This window comes from Heptranchias perlo, chromosome 7, assembly GCF_035084215.1.
Source record: "Heptranchias perlo isolate sHepPer1 chromosome 7, sHepPer1.hap1, whole genome shotgun sequence".
NCBI lineage: Eukaryota > Metazoa > Chordata > Chondrichthyes > Hexanchiformes > Hexanchidae > Heptranchias > Heptranchias perlo.
The window spans coordinates 12,098,911-12,120,960 of record NC_090331.1 but is presented as its reverse complement, the minus strand read 5'-3'; the positions used below and the strand labels follow the sequence as shown (position 1 = coordinate 12,120,960).

General features: G+C 43.3%; 1 protein-coding gene across 9 annotated transcripts in view; it reads right to left on the bottom strand.

Moving 5' to 3' along the window:
• Nucleotides 1–808: 808 nt before the first annotated feature.
• LOC137323527 (myc box-dependent-interacting protein 1-like) overlaps nucleotides 809–22,050 on the bottom strand; it is a 127,911-nt gene continuing 106,669 nt past the window's right edge. For 5 of the 9 annotated variants that reach the window (XM_067987088.1, XM_067987089.1, XM_067987091.1 and 2 more), the window contains 6 exons: nucleotides 19,638–19,784; nucleotides 12,618–12,689; nucleotides 10,102–10,167; nucleotides 8,441–8,557; nucleotides 5,375–5,476; nucleotides 809–3,082 (listed from right to left, as the gene is read on the bottom strand). In XM_067987088.1, coding sequence (XP_067843189.1) covers nucleotides 2,975–3,082; nucleotides 5,375–5,476; nucleotides 8,441–8,557; nucleotides 10,102–10,167; nucleotides 12,618–12,689; nucleotides 19,638–19,784 — 612 coding nt within the window. In that variant the 3' untranslated portion in view covers nucleotides 809–2,974. The remainder of the gene's footprint in view (nucleotides 3,083–5,374; nucleotides 5,477–8,440; nucleotides 8,558–10,101; nucleotides 10,168–12,617; nucleotides 12,690–19,637; nucleotides 19,785–22,050) is intronic. The other 4 variants (XM_067987092.1, XM_067987093.1, XM_067987095.1 and 1 more) reach the window with 1 other exon arrangement.

The window sequence follows — 22,050 nt, the reverse complement described above, 5'->3', positions numbered from 1 at the left end:
GAACCCATGGTGCCTCAAGCTAGGAATAAAATTCTACTTGTTTACCAACAAATGAATAGCAGGCTCTTATCCCTGCCTTTTCACAATGATCGAGAGTACCAGTAATAAGAGCCTGATACCCTCTGTAATAAATCAACACTGACTACAATGGAGAGCCTAGGTAAATTTAAACCAGTTACAAATCGTTTAATGAAATCAGTTATTCAGAATTTCTGCCCTCACCACCCCATCAGCTGCTTCTCCATCTTTTCCAGTCCAACAGTCAACCTCCAAGAGCAAGAGTACCAGTCGACTCAATCACATCACGGTGCCCATCTCTCATCTCTGATCCAGAAGCGGTAGGTGCAAGTCCCACTCCAGCACAAAAATCTAGGCCGACAGTCCCAGTGCAGTACCGAGGGAGTGCTGTACTATCAGGGGTACCGTCATTCGGATAAGATGTTAAAGCAAGGCTCCGTCTGGCCTTACAGGTGGATGTAAAAAATCCCTTAGCACTATTTCAAAAGAAGAGCAGGAAGTTCTCTCTGTTTCCTAGCCACATTAATCCCTCAACTAACATCACCAAAATTGATTATCTGGTCATTATCACATTGCTGTGTGCAAATTGGCTGTTCCATTTCCATTACTTTGTTGGTTGTAAAGGCCTTTGGGAGGTGCTGAGTTTGTGAAAAGCATTATATGAAGCGTTCCTTCCCTCCTATTTCCTCAGTAAGATGCCCACAATCTCGTGGCTGGTAAAAGGTGTTAAAGCCCCTGAGGAACCTGCGAACATTTATGAACAGGAAGATCAAATAAAAAAAAACAGAAGCAACCAGAAGACCAGAGTTTTATTTCTTTGTGCATTAGCTATGAACAGAATAATTCCAACTGCATTGCATACAATACTGGGGGGGGGGGCAGGGGGGAGGGCAGAATGGGATGAGCGACTTCACAGGTCTGCAATGCGATACAGAAATGAACATTGGTGGTTTGCGACTAAATAAAATGTTCAGACCATTGGGCGCCAGCGGCAGCCACCATGAAATAATTCACCAACGGAAAGTTTCCAATTAATCAACTGACAGTCCAGTATTGAGATCTTCATCACTCTTCTTAAATAATGCAATGAATACTGAAACAAACCACTTCAAAATGATCAGAGTATTGGGAATTTTTTTTTATATATAGATATATTTATATACAGATGGCAGCAATGACTCGCATATTAAAACATAACAGACCCAAGTACACATGAAGTATACAGATGGCTAGCTTAATACAAAAAAAAACCAAGCCTCGTGTGCATGGTCAACTAATATCTCACTCAAGAATAATACATGGTCGGAGGATTTACAATAATTAAAATACTGCCCAACGAACCAGCAGAGGGTACAACAGCATTTAAAACAAACTAAATGATCAACGTCTTAATTCAGACCGCTTGCAATGATCAGGGCAAGTGTGTAATTACTTTCACAAGAGTACGAACAGGGCAAGGGTGAGGGATTGATCGGTAGTGGTGTGGAAATCAAAGTGCATTCAAGAGTTCCCAATCCAGATCGTTACCCAGTGACCCCCTTCCTCCCCTTCCCTCTCGCTGGAAAGTGCATGTGTAGGGACGACAAGGAAAGACAGAATCCTCTCCACCATGATGTCTCCCAACAAGATTGAAAAGCCTGCGGTCACTCGCCATCAAGGTTCGCAGATACACAGTGGCCGCTTGGGCAGATTGCACAGGGCTGGCGGTGACTGTGGACCTTCTCTCTGTATACCTCGACAAGAAGGGGAGAGAAATAGAGAGGGAGAGGATATACAAAGAGTACACTGAGTCACGGGGTCATTGTTGCTCCGTGTGGATCGCATATATTGTGGTCAGGGGTTTGGGAAGCCGCCAGATTTTTTTTTCCAAACTCAACTGAAGATGAATTGGTCTCGACACGGACACTCTCGCTGAATGGATGATGGCGATTTACTTTCACCCAGACAGCAGCCACAGAATATTCTCCCACCACCGTTTGAGCCTGGAACTAGAGAAGGAAAACCTGCAAAAGCTACAACACAAAAAAAAAGTGGGTTTCTGGTAGTGTCTGAACTGAATATTAATATTGGGCTGTCGACCCTGTAGCAGAGACTGGAAGACAACAGGCGACACTGACTGTCGTGACTCTCTAGTCCAGGCAATCGTCTTCTCCACTCTCCCAATATTTGTTTTATGGAGTCACTCCGCCTCGGCAGAGATGGAACGAGTGCTCTTGTGAAAATAATTACCCTTTGGAAATCAGAAGGCCTCTCTTTCTAGAAAATAGCTGCGTTATTGCACAAACGTAATTTTTTTTAAAAACAAAAAAAAGGCAGGGAACACAAAAAAGGAAATCCGATGCACTTTAGAGTAAATAACTTCACGTAATTCTGCTCCCCACGCCCCTCCAATGCATCCCAACAAACCCAAACTGGCCAATGAACTCAAAGCTTTGAATTGGCCGTTTCCTTAAAAAAAGTCAAGCACGGTTGCATTGCACAAAATGACACTGCAGGTTAAAGGCTACCCTGACCTGTTGAAGCGCTTGGAAGGTAGGCTCGAGAAACCCTAAAAAAGCAACAACACCAGTAGCTTTAAAAACATCGAAAGACCTGTCCCACCTCTAACCTGATCTCACATAATACCGTAGATATGTTTTTGACTTTCCTTTTCGCCCAAATTGTCACAATAGCATTTTCATGCACCAATGTAAAACAAGTGTACGATGCCGTTTAATTGTAGAACGGTTCGTTCTCTAAAAAAAGGGACCAGCTGCACTTTTATGAACATTCAAAGTGGCTAAAGCACCTTAACCAGAATCAGTAGATATGGATTACAATGAACCTTTCTCATTTACAATGGCAACTTCTGCATTCAGTTTCAGAGAGTTTGAAAAATGCACTGCTCCAGGTCTTCCATCTGCAGGCCACAGTCCTCCTCCTCCACTCTCACTGACCTCCATTTACAATCCTCCTATTATTGGACACGTTCGGTAAAGTTTTCCGGGAAAACTCTGGCAGCGGACTTCAGATCTTTCTGTTGGATCCAGTCACTCTCTTTTATGCCCATTAGCCAACCCTCATCCTGCGACGAAAACAAATTGGCAAATAAAATGGTTCAGCGTTAGCAAAAAAAATGCCAGCCTTGCAAATCCAGGTTGATAACCTTATCTGGGAGTTCAATCTCTTTTTGGCAATAGCATCAGGTACATCACTTAAACGACGAGAGTAAAGCCATTTATTACCAGAAATCAGAAGCCAAGCAGGTCTGGAAACTCAAGTGATCTGTATCCTGCTAGTTTTTGGCCTCTTCAAGAAGATGGCAACTCCCAAGATTGCTCAGGAGTCTAAGAATGTACCAGGACCTGGAGAGACCATTGTGGGCCTTCTGGCTGGTCCTAAAGGAAACTACCATACACTAGAAAAAAAACTTTTATTTATATATAGAGCGTTTCACGACCTCAAGATGATCCAAAGCACTTCACAGCCAATTAGTAACTTTTTGAAGAGTAGTCTCTGTTGTAATGTAGGAAACATGGCAGCCAATTTGGGTTGTCCCACAAACAGCAATGAGACAATAACCAGATAATCTGTTTATTTTTTTAAAAAAGTTGTTGGTTGAGGGATAAATATTGGCCAGGACATAGAAGAGCAGGGGAGGTTTCTCCTTCGAAATAGTGTCTTGGGATCTTTTATGTCGACCGGAGGACAGACGGGGCCTCGGTTTAACGTCTCATCCGAAAGACGGCAACTCCGACCGTGCAGCACTCCCCTCACGACTGCATTGGAGCATCAGCCTATATTTTGTGCGCAAGTCACTATCTTCCCATACCCTTAAACCATATTCCCTGCCAAAATACCCATCCACTGCTCCTTAATTGAAAGCTGCAACATAAGAACTCTGATAAAAGGATCAACTTGTTCCAAACTTAGAAGATTTCATTACAAAAATTCAGGTTTCTAACTTCTCCAAAAAAAAAAAATCCCCATTTCCTCCCCATCTCCTGCTCTCCATAACCGTCTCAACCGGTTGATGGATTTTGGAGGTTTCTTTCCTGCAGAGATTCTGTCCCTCACACATCATTGAGAATAAGTTTGCTTTGGCCTGAAATCAGTGCAAATTCCCCCCCCCCCCCACCCCCCCATCAGTTCTCTTTCAATTGCTCCATGCTTAAAGACAGAAAGTTTGTATCATGGCTGGGGGAAAGGCACCATGTGAACTGGAGAAATTTAATCATTTGCTGGGGCGGGGGGGGGGGGGGGGGGGGGGAGGGTGGAGGGGAAACAAAATTTGTAAGGGTGCCCATAGCATGGTCAAGAAGGCTTTTGAAAGTAGAAGAGGGGTCTAAAAAGGACAAGGGTAAACCAGCTGAAGGAGCAGGCAGTAATAGTGGAGCAGAGGCAAGGAACAGACTGGTGCGGTGTCAAGAGTGGAAGGTGTAACATAGGGATATATAGCTGCTGCAGATCGCTGAAGTAAGAGAGAGGGTTAGGCCATGGAGAGGTTACAAAGCAAGAACAAGGATCTTAAAGTCAATTTGACAGAGTACGGGTAAGCTCGGTAAGGATGGGGCAGAGACGATTGTGGGAATTTGCACAGTGATCAACTAGACCAAACTTTTCCTTTCAGGATAGTGTGGTTCAAGTGCCAAGTGCAAAACAGGTCCCAATTTGACTGCTAAAAATGCTTTAGTCCAGTAATAGATTTATTGAAATAGAGGGGGAAGAGTTGTTACTGAATTATGTTTTGGAAAAAAAAAAATCTGTACTGTCTCCTGAGACAAGAGTCCCGACATCCCCACAGATACAGCAGATGCTTTTTCTCAAACAGGAGACAGCTTTCTCGCCTCCGAATCAAAAAGGTTGTGGGTTCCAGCCCCACTCGAGACTTGATCGCAAAAATCTAGGTTGACACTCCAGTGCTGCACTGTCAGAGGTGCCACCTTTCAGGGGAGATGTTAAACCGAGGCCCCGTCTATCCTCTCAGGTGGACGGAAAAGATCCCATGGCACTATTTCGAAGAGCGGGGGAGTTCTCCCCGGTGTTCAGGCCAACATTTATCCATCAACCAACACCACTAAAATAGATCATCTGGTCATTATCACATTGCCGTTTGAGGGACCTTGCTGCGCACAAATTGGTTGCCGTGTTTTCCTACATTACAACAACGACATCACACTTCAAAAAGTACTTAATTGGCTGTACGGTGCTTTGGGCCGTCCTGAGGTCATGAAAGGCGCTGTATAAATGCAAGTTCTTCATTTCTTTTCCTTCTCCCCATCACTGCAGAATGTCCCAATCACGACTGAAATCTTTTATTACCTCAGACCACGACTACTATTTTTTGAAAAAAGGTACAAAACACACCACCACTCACCTGTTCCTCTGGGTTTTCGTAGGAAATAACAAGAACAACGTCGCCTGCTTTAAGGTTTAGTTCGTCAGTGTCTGTTGCGTTATAATCATGTAGAGCCCGAACCTGCCACAACAGCAGAAAGCGTTAACTGAAACGTGCATCACATTCAATTCACTACAGTGGGTTTCCACTCTGCTTTTTAAGAAAGGAGAGAGGGGGAAACCAGGGAATTATAGACCAGTTAGCCTAACATCTGTTGTGGGGAAAATGCTGGAGTCTATAATTAAGGATAGGGTGACTGAACACCGAGAATTTTCAGTTAATCAGAGAGCCAGCATGGATTTGTGAAAGGTAGGTCATGCCTGACAAACCTGAGTGAATTTTTTGAAGAGGTGACTAAAGTAGTGGACAGGGGAATGTCAATGGATGTTATTTATATGGACTTCCAGAAGGCATTTGATAAAGGTCCCACATAAGAGACTGTTAGCTAAGATAGAAGCCCATGGAATCGAGGGAAAAGTACGGACTTGGTTAGGAAGTTGGCTGAGCGAAAGGCGACAGAGAGTAGGGATAATGGGTAATTATTCACATTGGCAGGATGTGACTAGTGGAGTCCCGCAGGGATGTGTCTTGGGGCCTCAATTATTCACAATATTTATTAACGACTTAGATGAAGGCATAGAAAGTCTCATATCTAAGTTTGCCGATGATGCAAAGATTGGTGGCATTGTAAGCAGTGTAGATGAAAACATAAAATTACAAAGCGATATTGATAGATTAGGTGAATGGGCAAAACTGTGGCAAATGGGAGGTCATCCACTTTGGATCAAAAAAGGATAGAATAGGGTACTTTCTAAACAGTAAAAAGTTAAAAATAGTGGATGTTCAAAGGGACTTAGGGGTTCAGGTACATAGATCATTGAAGTGTCATGAACAGGTGTGGAAAATAATCAATAAGGTTAATGGAATGTTGGCCTTGATATCTAGAGGACTAGAGTACAAGGGGGCAGAAGTTATGCTGCAGCTATACAAAACCCTGGTTAGACTGCACCTGGAGTACTGTGAGCAGTTCTGGGTACCGCATCTTCGGAAGGACATATTGGCCTTGGAGGGAGGTTTACTAGAATGATACCTGGACTTCAAGGGTTAAGTTACGAGGAGATTACACAAATTGGGGTTGTATTCTCTGGAGTTTAAGGTTAAGGGGTGATCTGATCGAAGTTTAAGATATTAAGGGGAACAGATAGGGTGGATAGAGAGAAACTATTTCCGTTGGTTGGGGATTTTAGGAGTAGGGGGCACAGTCTAAAACTTAGAACCAGACCTTTCAGGAGTGAGATTAGAAAACACTTCTACACACAAAGGGTGGCAGAAGTTTGGAACTCTCTTCCGCAAACGGCAATTGATCTAGCTCAATTGCTAATTTTAAATCTGAGAGATAGCTTTTTGCCATCCAAAAGGTAATAAGGGATATGGGCCAAAGGCAGTATATGGAGTTAAGATCATGGCTGATCTCTGATCTATCAAATGGCGGAGCGGGCTCAAGGGGCTGAATGGCCTACTCCTGTTCCTACGTTCCACCGTTTTGTTTCTACAAAAACCTATTCAGTAAACCCAGTGTCCAATTATCGTCAATCCCAATCAGGGTATTGTCTGCGTTTGTGAATCAGCAGCTTCAAGGAATCTGCATTAACAAAAAAAAAACAAGAACATAAGAAATAGGAGCAGGAGTAGGCCATCCAGCCCCTCAAGCCTGCTCATTCAATAAAATCATGGCTGATCTTCTACCAAGGCAAACTTTCATTCAGCTACTGACCCATCTTCAACCACACTGCCACGATAACCAGAACACACATGGGGAGTTAGAGATTTTTACAATTCTGAAGACCAGTCTTCTGAAAGTTATTTCATAGATTTTTTTTTAAAACAATGGTGCTATATAAATGCAAGTTAACGCAGTAAAATGTCCCAAGATGCATCACAGGAGCGTTATCAGACAAAATTTGGCAGAGCCACATAAGGAGATATTAGGACAGGTGACCAAAAGCTTGGTTAAAGAGGTAGGTTTTAAGGAGAGTCTTAAAAAGGAGAGAGGGAGAGAGAGGCGGAGGGAATTCCAGAGTTTAGGACTTAGGCAGATGAAGGCACGGCCGCCAACGGTGGAGCGATGAAAAATCGGGGATGCGCAAGAGGCTAGATTTGGAGGAGTTACAGAGCAGAGATTTTGGGGGGGGGGGGGGAAATGAGGAGGAGGGGCACGAGACCATGCAGGGATTTTGAAAACATGGTCGAGAATTTTAAAAGCGAGGTGTTGCCGGACCAGGAGCCGGTATAGTTGGCACTTAAGTTGCTGCACTGCTTTCAGGAGAGCAGGGTTACACCAGCGCCGCACTCTCGCGGCACTGTTCTTCCCAGGTTGGCACCGTTCTGGGACGCCAGCCGAAATCAGAGTTACCAAATCCAGCTGAGCTCAAGACTAGTGGGAAAAAAGTGTGGTCCTGCCAAGGTCGGAACGAGGTAAATATCAGGCTGCTTATATTTCCTGGTCGCGTGCGATGGTGACGTTTGGTGTGGGCTGCAGGTTTCTCTCGTAAAAAGCACTCACGATCCTCCAATACCGGAGGGTCCAAATAGCAGTCCCCGGGCCCTTGCCAATCAAATCCGCGAAGACCAGGACAACTCAATTCAGTTTGTGATTTTATTCCTTACTCGCCCGCTTCGCCTCAATTGAAGTCCGCGGACCCGCTGGCTTTGAAGAGGTGGTTCTTAGCCCCATCACCTCATTAGAAGTATAATTAGCTCCAAGTCAGCTCCAGCGAGAGGTATTAAGTCAGTCACCGCACCGCCCTCAGCCCGAGAATAAAAGCGCCGTGCTGCAGGTCAGACAAGTAACTGCAGTCTGCTCTGACCATACCAGTTCCAAAAATAGCAAAAAATGCAACAAAAAGAAAGAGTCACGTTGACTATACATTAACTGGTAGATCACTTTTTTTTTCCCTGCTGGTCAGAATTAACAGAGAACAGTGAAATTAAGTAATAGCTGCTTCAAGGCATTTTGTTATAAAAATGAACAAACCCCACACCCACCTTGAACTGCAATCCAGGGGGCATTTCACTTTCCTCTGAAGGGAAAGTGTCATACAGAACTTCATTGGTGGCTGCTGGAAGGGTCTCCGTTACCACGGCTGGCAAAGTATCCTTAGGCTTAAAAATAAAAAAGGCAGCAGTTAGTCAACGTTCTGTAAACTTCAGCAGCAGCAACATTCAGGGTAGCGTTTTTAAAAAAAAAACTAAAATATTCACTCAACACTTCTCCAAAGCGACAGCTGGTAGCACTCTCACCTCTGGAGTCAGAAGTTTGTGTGTTCAAACCCCACTCTGGGACTTGAGCACATAATCTGAGCTGACAAGTCAGTATGGTACTGAGGGAGTGCTGCTACATTAGTGCAAGTGTCACCTTTTGGATGAGATGTTAAATCGGCACTCCGGCTGCCTATTCCCCTCCAAGTCATGCACCAGCCTGACATGGACATATAACGGCTTTCCTTTATCAAAGTGGTCAAAATCCTGGAATTCCTTTCCCAACAGCATTATAGGAATACCTTCACATGGGCAATAAATGCTGGCCTTGCCAGTGATGCCCACATCCCATGAATGAATGAATGGAAAAAAAAACACAAGAACTACAGCAGTTCAAGAGAAAGGCTCACCACCACCTTCTCAAGGGCAACTAAGATTTGAGATGGGCAATAAATGCCACTGTTGCCAGCGATACCAATATCCCAAGAATGAATTAAAAATGTAAAAGATCCCATATCACTAGTCGAAGAAAAGCAGGAGTTCTCCCAGTATCCTGGCTAACACTAATCCCTTAACCACCACCAAATTCGATTAACTGGGCATTTATTTAATTTTCCATTTGTGGAACCACGCTGTGTACAAATCGGCTGCCATGTTTACTTATAAAACAACAGTTACTACACTTGAAAAGTAATTTCTTGGCTGCAAAGCACTTTGGAATGTCTTAAGGGTGGGAATAGCATCATCTAAATGCAAGTTCTATCTTTCCTCCCCCCAATATAGGTGGTCTTAAAGGAAGAGGCAGGTAGAGAGGTGGAGGGGTTTAGAAAGGAGATTCCAAAGCATGGGGCCTGGACCACTGAAGACGTGGCCATTAATAGTGGAGCTAAGTGAATGGGGGGGGGGATGCAGAAGAGGCCAGAGTCAGAGGAATGCAGAGTTTTTGGAGCTTTGTCGGACTGGAGGTGGTTATAGATTATAGGGAGGGGCGAGGCCACGGAGTGATTTAAACACACTGATTAAAATTTTAAATTTGAGGACTGGGGAACCAAATTTAGGCCAGCGAGCACAGGGATGTGGAGTACCCTCCCTGTACGCCAGCTTTGACATGGTTCCTACCCAACAGGACAGGATGTCTTTTTTTTCCCCGTCAGAAGCCGGCAAACCCGCTGTGTCTTCCTAGCATTTCCTGTTTTTAATCTCGATTACTTGATTAGCAGGGTAGAGAAACCCATGGGCAGCAGCAATGTGGAATTAATCGCTGAGAAAGATTCAGTACAGCTGTTCTTAACTGTGCAGATGAACATACCAAAATATGTACTCCAGCAGGAGACGAACAGCTGGTCGAGCAAGATACAAGTTTGACCTGAACATTCATGAGACTAATTCCATGGAAATGTATTTTCCGATTTTTTATAGTTTGTAACCCAGTCCACTATTTTCCTTACTGTAGTAATTTCAGCTCCAGTTTCATTTTCCACGATTTCAATGTTTGGTGGTTCTTGTTCCTCTGACTGAAATAAGGGAAATATTGATTAGATTGAAGACAGAGCTCTAGGTTAATGCTACAACTCCTCTTTTATAAACATAGCATCTTTTATAAACATAGCATTAATTATTCAGTGACCAAAAAGTGTGGGTTTTTTTTCTAATTAAGCTTTTCTTGGTCTATCTGCACTTCAGACCATGTTCATGCAAGTCTGTTCTCCCAGCAGGTAAACGCATCACAGTACGTACTGAAACATACGACCAGGAAGGTCACAGACTTGATTCTTAGTCTGTTCTGAGTTGCCTGATCTCAGCCAGGACACCAAATCTCCAATTGGCCTCAAAATACTCAATTGTAAACAATTTTACAACACCAAGTTATAGTCCAGCAATTTTATTTTAAATTCACAAGCTTTCGGAGACTTCCTCCTTCCTCAGGTAAATGTTTACCTGAGGAAGGAGGAAGTCTCCGAAAGCTTGTGAATTTAAAATAAAATTGCTGGACTATAACTTGGTGTTGTAAAATTGTTTACAATTGTCAACCCCAGTCCATCACCGGCATCTCCACATCAAAATACTCAGGTTAGGGAGGCGGAGCTCCCGATAGCCATGGTTCAGTTGGGAGCACCTTTCGCCTCGGAGTCAGAAGGTCATTGGTTCACGTCCCACTCGAGACTCAAACACAATCTAGGCAGATACTTTCAGTGTAGAACTGAGGGAATGCTACGCTGTTGGAGATGCCATCTTTCGGATGAGACTTTAAACAGAGGCCCCGTCTTCCCGCTCAGGCAGACATAAAAGATCACGAGGCACTATTTTGAAGGAGTTCTCCCTGGTGGCCTGGCCAATATCCCTCAACCAGCATCAGTAACAGAGGTTATCTGGTCATTTATCTCTGCTGTTTGTGGGACTTTGCTGTGCGCAAAATGGCTACCGCATTTCCTACATTGCAACAATGCCTACACTTCTAAAGTACATCATTGGTTGTAAAGGCGCTTTATAAATACAAGTCTTTCTTTCTGTCCAGTCAATCCTGCTGTAAACTGTGTATGGACACTGAATAAGGATCAAGCTCAACTGTAATGCCTTACACAGCTGAATAGTCCACCAACACTTTCTCAACTCTCACTTGGGTACTGGAGGGCATGACATCAATCAGTAGCTTTAGGACAGGAGGGAATTAAAATTTCCTCCAGATCTGGGCACTTTCTAAAATACTAGCCATGAAGGTCAGTGGCCAACTCCCAGCCCTGGGGGTTAATTCCTCAGGTGAACACTGAGTTAACAAGTCTTGTAAATGATTGAGGGGGGACTAGAGGACCCCTCCATCCGCAAAAGCTAGAATTCAGAGATGTTCTCCATCTGATAGGGCAGGAGGAATAATCCCTCAATCTTCTCTTTTCTTTGCCATGACCAACACATCTGTTCCTCTTCATCTGTCCTTCTCAATTGGGTTTCTCTCATCAGGAACTTCAAAGGAAGTTGATCATTGCTGCATTACAGGCAACCCTAGGAGTGACTACTAAAACCAATTTAAAAACTCCCAGTCAATATTATGGCTTCTGCTTTCTATCTCACGTTAACTGGCATCTATCTCCGTTGCCTGCAGTGCTAGCCGTGGGGGTGGTTGTGATTCACAGCAACAGCTTCGAGCAAGTACGAGACAGTTGAGTATATGGAACAGACTTTACTGTACGGCATAGGCGATCAATCTATACAGTACAAGGGTAGCAACTCTGGTTTCTCTCTCTAACTACCTGCCTTAGCCTTGCAATTTCACCCTCTTTATACACAGGTTATTTACCGGAAAATGGTAACAAGTTATATTTCATAGACAGACCTTCATATGTCCAACTCGCTTTACCCTCCCTTATGATTAGTTGTTTCCGACTTATCAAGGTCACCATGTTTACTCCAAAGCATCCTGTATTTGTACTATACTATGGCTAATTAGTAAGTAGTATAGTTATACATTAATCAATCACTCATGGTCGACGTCCGTTCTAGTCAGCACTTCCTTCGACAAGAAGCCATCGGGTGTGGAACAAAACACATCCCCCTTGTTCATGTTCCATCTTCTCCTTGTGTTACCAGACAACCTGCTGGACCATCGACCAGTTACAGCAAGTATAGTTGAGTTTGATTATTAACTCTCTGACCACTGTTGAACATGTTGGAGTGTTAAGTACCACAGGCCCTGGTTAGCTAGATTTTGGGTCAACTCACGACTACAAAGGATGATCAAACGCCTGGTAGGCTGATCACCAAAAAAGTGATTCTTCGAGCTGCACAGCTTAATATTTGTAGCCATAAATTCATATACTAGATCTTCACTTAAAAAAGGAGAGAAAACAAGATGTTCTGTTTAAAGGAGCTACAAAGTCATGCGCAAAAAAACCAAAATGATCTGTTTAGAGCTGCGAGATCCACCCCTCTCAGTATTAGACCAATTAAAAAAATAATCCCAGGCTCCTACAGCAACAGGTCCAGCTCCCGTTTCAGCTCCTTTCTCTGCAACTTCGCTGTTGGCATTTCCTTGTTCCACTGCCTGGAAGAGAATAAAAAAGTTCAGAAATTTAGATAGAACAATCCCTCAATTTAAAAAAAATCACAGCTACACAGTAGCCAGTTAAGGCCAATGCTATGAACAGCCTCAAAAGTACTGTCAAATCCTTTAAAATCAGGCACAGTTTTCACACACCATCTTTTTTGCTGCACGAGGCCTAAACATGGACAAGAGGAACATCTCTTTTTTTTTTAATAGAAGTCACATTCCACACTTTGTCATCCAAAATATTTTAGTGAGCACTTTCTGGACAGAGCAATGCAGAAATCTCCATTGTTAAAAAAACCTGAGGTGGAGGGGGGTCCCAAAACAGACAGCAATTCCACACTTATTCCTTGTTCGATTTTACAGCAGAGAAACAGGCCATTCGGCCCAACTGGTCCATGCCGGTGTTTATGCTCCACATGAGCCTCCTCCCCACCCCCCCTTCAACTAACCCCATCAGCATAACTTTCTATTCCTGTCTCCCTCATGTGCTTATCTAGCTTCCCCTTAAATGCTTCTATGCTATTCGCCTCAACTACTCCTTGTGGTAGCAAGTATCACATTCTAACCACTCTCTGGGTAAAGAAGTTTCTCCTAAATTCCCTACTGGATTTATTAGTGACTCTCTTATATTTATGGCCCCTAGTTTTAGTCTCCCCCGCAAGTGGAAACATTTTCTCTATGTCCACCTTATCAAACCCTTTCATAATCTTAAAGCCCTCTATCAGGTCACCCCTCACAGCCTTCTCTTTTCTAGGGTCTTTAGGGGAAGTAGAATGCAGAAGTGAAGGAAAGATCATTCTTTGTTCCTCAGCAGAGGATGTTCACAACGCATACAAAATGTCCAGTCAATCCCACCTGTTAAACAGCACAAGATGGCTGTATAGAGCCATCAATCTCTAACTTAAAAAGGTCCATTTCAGTCTAACTCAGACTAGGGAACAGGGCAAGGGACTGGAAGTAAGAGACAGAGGTACAGAGGGAACCAGACAATTGCTTTTCTTTAAGGGAACCATATCATTTACGCCTCTGTGTAAAAGTCTGGTGAAAAACACCATTGAGATGTTTTTGAAATGGGAAAACTAGTGGCCCTAATTCACAGGACTAAAATGTACATATCTTCTACAGGCCTACAGAAAAGGATGCTATATTTTGGGTAGCAACAAGCTATACAACAAACTTATAACTGGACTTTTTCTTTCAAATCAAGCAAGCTTCCTTTTGTTCTCTTGGAGTTGGGTCAAAAATATAACAATGCATCATCACGAACTGGACTTTCACAAGATGGCCATAAACTGCCACACCCTGTGTAATCCATTACCACCTTGTATTACCAGCCTTTTAATTTTTGTTTGGTACATTTTAAAAGGTATGTGCTAGAAGGGGTAGGTGAGGCACATTTAAAGATGCAGTTAGATGCTACAGTGAAGACAGTACACTGCGAAGATTAAATCAAATAGGCCAAAGAGCCATTTTCAGCCAAAATTATTTTTTTTAAAAAAAACATTTAATTCGTTTCTTGACTGAGTATAACTGGAGCTCCATTTATCCTGTTCTTTCCCCTCCTCCCAAGCACAAAACACAGAATTAAACATCTCACATTGCCTACATTTAACAACTTGCATTTATATAGCACCTTTAAAAAGGTATTAGAACATCCCGAGGTGCTTTCATGTTCATAACATCTGAAGCATGCAATCACAATGGGTAAAGAGTACTAAAGTATTACCCATGCTCTTTTTAAAAAGTCACACAGCATTCCAGGCAAGAGATTACGATGCTTATGGGCAACGAAAGTCATAGGAACGATCCAAGCCAGAGACAAATATCTGGGTTAGTTTCGGAGAAAATGGTATTGAAATATCCATTTGAGTATTCAGAAAACAAAGATAAATTTATGGAGGAGGATGACCATCTCAGCTCATCCCATAATTCCCCCCCACCGCAGCATCCAAACAATTCCAGGGTTTTCTCAGAATCCACTGTGAAGAACATCCTGATACGAGTCTTAAATTTTGCTTTATCAGCTCCTCGTTCTACTCTTAATTTTCTGGGTTTACTTTTCCCATGCCATTCACAATCTTGTAAATCAGCCTTGAAATGACATGTCAGAGAGGTGACGAGCCCAAGTTTCTCCAGCCTCTCCTCGTGACGGAGACCTTCTCAAGACTGGGAACATCCTGGTGGCTCTTCTCCACACCGCCTCCAGTGTTTGAATGTCTCGGCGATCAGAACGGGACACAGTGCTCATTCTTCTTGCATTGACCTGGAGGTCTAACATACCCCTCGGGGTTTAGCAGATTAGAACACGGTTTATACGGTCACAAAATCAAACTACACACCCAATTACAAACCAAACTTCATCCTCGCTCTCACCGTATACCAGAAATAGGCCAAACGATTTCACACTCAAGCTGGCATCCTATCACTTCCTGGTCTTTCAAGCAGAATTATGGCACTCAGGCAAAATCATGGTCCATGCAGCACGTTAGAAGTTTGCCAGACCCATTCCAACAAATCACTAGACGGTTTTCAACCTTGGAGTCACATGGTTATTATACTGTATCCAGGCTCCAAATAATGGCCAACCCTACAGATCCTATAATCAGACTAAAATTGAGTTGTTCAATGCTGCAAGGGGAGACCTGAAAACAGCAAGTCTTAATGGAGTGAAAAAAATGAAATTAGCCATTTCGACCAGGTAGGAAATTGGAGGTATAGGTGAAGCTAAAAACTGTCCTGTGTCTCTTCTCTCTCCAACTATCTTCATTCTCCTCCTCACCCAAGTAATTTGACCTAGGTTATGAAAAGGAGTCCAGATTAACTATTTAGAAATGAATCACTGGTTCAGATCAATTTACCACTTAAAAGAAAACTAGGTGATGAGTGAACACTTGCACTAGCAATGAAATTGGCATTTTGCCCATCACAAGTGTGACTGGATATCTCGGGTGAAAATTCAGGCAACTATCAAAGCCCATTGGTGAAATAAAAAGGTGTGCGCACAGAATCCAGCCCAGATCACAGGGCTTAAAGTCTCTTCTTTCTGCTGGCTACAAGGGTCTTGGAAAAAAAAAATGCAGCGTCTCAAACTCAGTTCCAGGAGGGAGATGGTCCACGGCACGAAACTAGTTTCCAAAAATCAACCTCCTTCAGGGGACGAATGTATGGCAGGTGCAGTGGACTGCCCTTCAAAGGCCAGAGTTAAGGCACATGGCTGGAATACTGCAGCTGGGTGTGCTACGTTTAACAGTGATGGTGCTCAGTATCGACACCGTGCCAGAAATAGAAGTGTGCGAAGGAACGAGAAAAGCAAAAAGAGTTAGTGATGATACTAACACGTTCAATAGGAACGACCAGATTAAATATTACATAAGGTTAGAGAGAGTAAATAATGATCCAAATTTTTATTTGCCAACATCACAATGCAAAGACCTCCCCTACTCTAGTAATCTTGACATCAGAGGCTGGTTCCAATACAAATACCAGACAACAGATAAGCTGCAAAGGCTTCCCCCTTGGTTGCATACAATTTTATCCGTACAACTAGCGTTCAATTCTGCACTCTGACCGTATCAGTCTCTAGGTGGCTTGGCACAGCAAGTGGCAGAAAGTATTCAAAACAATAACTGAGGAAGATATAAAATAGTATAGAGCACGTCAGCATGGAAACATGCAGATCTTAACATTGTGTTCGAAGTAAACAACTTGCATGGTCCAACATACAGTGCCAAGTCAAAAGTGGACATCCATATCCAGGATGCAGTGTTGGGATCGCAAAACCCTCTTCCTTCCCTACTCCAATTTTTTACCCTCACCAACAGCACCAAGTGGCTATATTTTGTGTCGGCCTAGACCATGAGTATCAACAAGATTATTAGGAAGTGGGGGAGGAGCCACCACATCCTGCCCCTGCCCTCACCCAACATGCACATTCCAGCAGATAGTACTGGATCGTGGTCAGTAGTGCATATTCATTTTATGTGAAGCATTTTGGGATATTTGAGTAATATGATCAGACACCGTTATTTCTTTACAGCTGTAGCAAGACCCTGCTAGGCTCATGCTCGCTTCTGATCACAATGTTTTATAGCACATGCTGTATACAAAAGAGGCTTGTTTTTATACAGTACCTCATCTCTCAGAAGCATCTCAGTACTTCACATACAATGAATTGGTTTGAAGGGCAGTGACTAAGAAAATGTAGGAGGCATTTTGTGCACAGCAAAACTCTCCTAAACAAGATGAGTGATCAACTAATCTTGTGTTTTTTTTTGGCAACATTGGTTAAGAAAGATATGTTGGCTAGGACATCAGGGGAAATCCTGCTCTTTGAAATATTCAATGTAATTATCGGAACAGCAGACAGGGACTTGGTATCGTATGCTATTGGAAGGACGACACTTCCAGTGCAGTACTAGACATAATGCATGGTTGGATTTGTGCTCAAGTCCTGGAGTAGAACTTGACCTATAATCTTGTAGCTCGGAAGTGGGAGATTACTACCAACTGACGTAGGTTTTGGGAGGGATGAAGACGACATTCTGTTGAGAACGAAGTTAGAAGTTACATCCAAAGTTGACCATTACAAAATTCAACACACACGTTGCACCTTTTAGGTCTAACCATGGAACATTGTTATGAAGAAACACTGGAAATGCACTGCAGAGTTACTGACATTCAGGAGAGAAAGAAGGGTCAACAGCGAGTGCAGCCAGTTCTGAAGGTCTCACCCAAAATATTCTCCTTTCTCATCTTTAAGCAATGATTCCAGATTATAGAAATCATAGGACATTCAGCCCATCATGCCTGTGCCAGCTCTTTGAATGAGCTATCCAATTAGTCCTACTCCCTTGATCTTTCCTTGTAGCCCTGCAAATTTTTCCTTTTTAAGTATACATCAACTTCCCTTTTGAAAGTTACTATTGAGTCCACTTCAACCACCCTTTCAGGCAGTGCATTCCAGATCATAACACCGTTAAAAAAAATTCTCATCTCCTCTGGCTTTTTTTGCCAATTCTCCCAAATCTGTGTCCTCTGGTTACTGACTCTCCTGCCACTAGAAACAGTTTCTCCCTGTCGACTATCAAAACCCCTCAGTTTTGAGCACTTCTATTAAACTCTCTTCCAGATGTTGATCGACCCATTCTGCATTCGACATCTTCTGCTTCTTCCAGATTTTTGGTCGTGTCCCTCCCCAGCCAAAAGGGCCCTTGATACATGATGCTCCTGTAAAGATGGTCATCAGGCCCTACCAAAACCATTCTGCATCATGCAAAAATGCTCATATTTATTCACCCATTAGATGTTGCTTCCCCCTTTTTGGGGAGGGGGGGGCGGGGGCGGCGCTGGTGACAAGACACAATTGGGGATTAAGAACTGCTTGTCCTGATGGATGAGTTGAGATGCAGGACCGTAGGCCACGTGCTTCCCTCGCAGCTAACAAATATTTTTTCCCGCAGGCTCGACAGTCAAAATGGCAGCTGATGCAGTTCGCTCATGCACCGATGCACAGCACCAGGGAGTAGCAGCACACAAGTTCTGATCCCCACTCGAGTACTTGATCTCAGCTGGATTACTGAGAAAGGGACTGAAATGAAGTTTACCATAACAGCCAAGGGCTAGGAAAGGTCATTCAGCCCAGAACCTTCAGTCTAGTGTACAACTGCATTTTGAACTCCCCAAAGGCAAGGTAATACATTACTCAAGAGGATGACAAATATTTGCCTTAGTATCTGTTCTAAAATTTATTGTTCACTTAGACTTGGGTCCTGCGGTATTTCCAACCTGACTTACTTTGAATCAATATTCTAGTTCAACTTATCTAAATGATTTCTATAGGGTTCCACATTCATACATTATTTCCATTTGCACTTGGGGGAAATAAGTCTTATAGCTCTTCGCTGCACTCTTTCCAATCCATGTATTCTCTTTCCTAATGTGGACCCATGTGGTCTGACCTGTGCACTGTAAAGCCTCAACTCCCCAACTTGGCAGGGAACAGCAAGAGCGCGCAAGACAGAATGAGCGACAGACACAATGAGAAACTGAAAAGCAGCAAATTTCCATCACATAATAAAATAACCAAAATGCCATGCGACCTGTGACTTTCTTCCCCTTCCTACCAAAAATATAAATTTGATACTTAAAAAAATACTCGTCTTACAACACAGTACAGAAGTGAAACAAAAACTGCTCAGGTAGTTTCCCCCCCCCCCCCCACCCTGGGGAGTTGAGGGGGGAGGGGTAGTTAAAAGACGACAACTGGTTTCTCTCACTAAAATGGTTTTCAATAAGTACATTTTAATAGACTTGAATGATATCTTCTTTTGGAAATAATCATACACCCAACTGCATCTTTTGGAACCCTCACTATCAACATTGTTACAAGTGTAAACTACGAGGTACTGATATCAACACTATTGAAGTCATACACATTTTAATTTAGTACCAGGAAGCCACCCTATGTGTTGCGAATGCAACCGCAGCCCCACCATGTTGCTCAGCCTAGGGGCTGCCAACCCTCCAGGATTGTCCTGGAGTCGCCAGGAAGCTTCATCTCCAGGACACTTCCACTAGCAAAAAAAAACCTGGGTGAAAAAAAAAAATCATAGGGGCATGAAAAAAGCGTGTTTTCTCATTTTCTTTGTACACTTTTTAAGTTATAAAAATATTGGCGATGGGGAAAAAAGGGCCATTTGACCAGTTGGAGGTGAGAGGTCATGTGATGAAACCTCCAGGAACATGTCCATCCAGAGTTGGCAACCCTACTTCAGCCTGTAGTTGCATCAGCACACTTACAAATTATCTCAAGTTTTTAAATTCTCCACCTCTCCTAAATAAACTCAGTGGGTCTTGTAGTAAAGTCTACAGTTTTTTTTTTAATAGATATAAAATTTATTATACATCATCTTTTAAATTACATAGCCAATTAATTGCACTTACTTCAGCAACAACACTTTCATTCTCTTCGAGCAGGCTGGGCTGAGCTGACCAGTCCACTGCAAAATTGCTCTCACTAAGACCATCCCCCATAGCCATACTTGGCGAGTGGTCCATAGAATACATGCTGTTAGATGCACTTTTTTCAGGCTGTACAATGCAGTGAGAAAACAAAAGAGAAGCATAGTAAAGAAAAAAAGACAGGCATGTAGTGAAGAGGCACACACGTGAGAATGGAATGCAAGAACACCAGCTCTTATCTACAGCAGTGGTTTACAGAGGTCAAAACATCACTCCAATAAATCTCAAATTCCCAATTTTGTTTTTCCAAGATGATTCATACATTACCTGATATCTGGGCTGGGAGTTTTGCACAGCTCACATTTGGCTCTTGCTGAACCCCCTGCCCGCAGTCAATGTATTCCACAGTGTTTTATAATCAGGTCCCTCTACTTCAGAGGTTTTCATGGAGGCTAGGTGGGGGAGTGCTCAGCATAATGTATAGCCTCCCACTTCAAGTAAAAGGTTGTGCGCCCATTAATTAATATAGAAGCAAATTCATGTTGAGCAACGCTAATCATGATGATCCCATTCAAAGTTTTTGAAACGCTGCTGAAGGGCAGAAATGGCTTGTAGACTCCTTCAGGACTAGACACCAACCCCCAAAGTTACTCTTGACAATGAAAAGTCCCATTTCTCTACGGGGGTGGTGGGAAACGTCTTCTCTTCAAGGTCTCCCACCCAATCAGGGAAATTTTAAGCTAACTCACCGACAGGAAACCCAGAGGGATCGGGAGGAACGCTGGTTTTACACCGCGGCCAATATTACTCTCCGCTGACTTTAATGGAGAATAAAAATCGGGTGGGGTGTAAAACCAGCATTGCACCCGGTCGTCAGTTTCCCCACGGGCATGTTAGGGTTAAAATTGCCCACCCCCCCCCCCCCCCCCCCATGATTCACTAATTGCCAAAACATCACACCCAACATGGTAGCGGGAGACACTGCAGCAGTGTGAAGAGTGCGCAAACCACACCGCCACTTTGCAGTCACAAATCAAATCAATACGCTGGACGGAAATAAAAACCCACAAGGGTGAAGGCCACCCTGTTCCCAGTCATTTCGCACAGCAACTCAGTGCGTTGCAATTTCTTGGGCTGATCTTATTTCTTTGCATATGTCTGCAGCACTCAAGTGTTCCATCAGATGCCACTGTATCCAATTACAGAGAACGGCTATCGCTGCAAGTCTGCAACAGAGGGGTCAGAAGGACATCCATAAAACCCAATAACCAGCAACATCTCACCACAAGCTGCAACTGCCTTGTAAAAAAATCTACAGCTTTTATCATCATAAAACCAAAGATCAATTTTATTACTTTTGTTTGCCAGCATGTTGGAATCATAGACGTATACAACATGGAAACAGGCCCTTCGGCCCAACATGTCCATGTCGCCCAGTTTATACCACTAAGCTAGTCCCAATTGCCTGCACTTGGCCCATATCCCTCTATACCCATCTTACCCATGTAACTATCCAAATGCTTTCTAAAAGACAAAATTGTACCCACCTCTACTACTGCCTCTGGCAGCTCGTTCCAGACACTCACCACCCTTTGAGTGAAAAAATTGCCCCTCTGGACCCTTTTGTATCTCTCCCCTCACCTTAAATCTATGCCCCCTCGTCATAGACTCCCCTACCTTTGGGAAAAGATTTTGACTATCTACCTTATCTATGCCCCTCATTATTTTATAGACTTCTATAAGATCACCCCTAAACCTCCTACTCTCCAGGGAAAAAAGTCTCAGTCCATCCAACCTCTCCCTATAAGTCAAACCATCAAGTCCCGGTAGCATCCTAGTAAATCTTTTCTGCACTCTTTCTAGTTTAATAATATCCTTTCTATAGTAGGGTGACCAGAACTGTACACAGTATTCCAAGTGTGGCCTTACTAATGTCTTGTACAACTTCAACAAGACATCCCAACTCCTGTATTCAATGTTCTGAGCAATGAAACCAAGCATGCTGAATGCCTTCTTCACCACCCTATCCACCTGTGACTCCACTTTCAAGGAGCTATGAACCTGTACTCCCAGATCTCTTTGTTCTATAACTCTCCCCAACGCCCTACCATTAACAGAGTAGGTCCTGGTCTGATTCGATCTACCAAAATGCATCACCTCACATTTATCTAAATTAAACTCCATCTGCCATTCATCGGCCCACTGGCCCAATTTATCAAGATCCCGTTGCAATCCTAGATAACCTTCTTCACTGTCCACAATGCCACCAATCTTGGTGTCATCGGCAAACTTACTAACCATGCCTCCTAAATTCTCATCCAAATCATTAATATAAATAACAAACAGCGGACCCAGCACCGATCCCTGAGGCACACCGCTGGTCACAGGCCTCCAG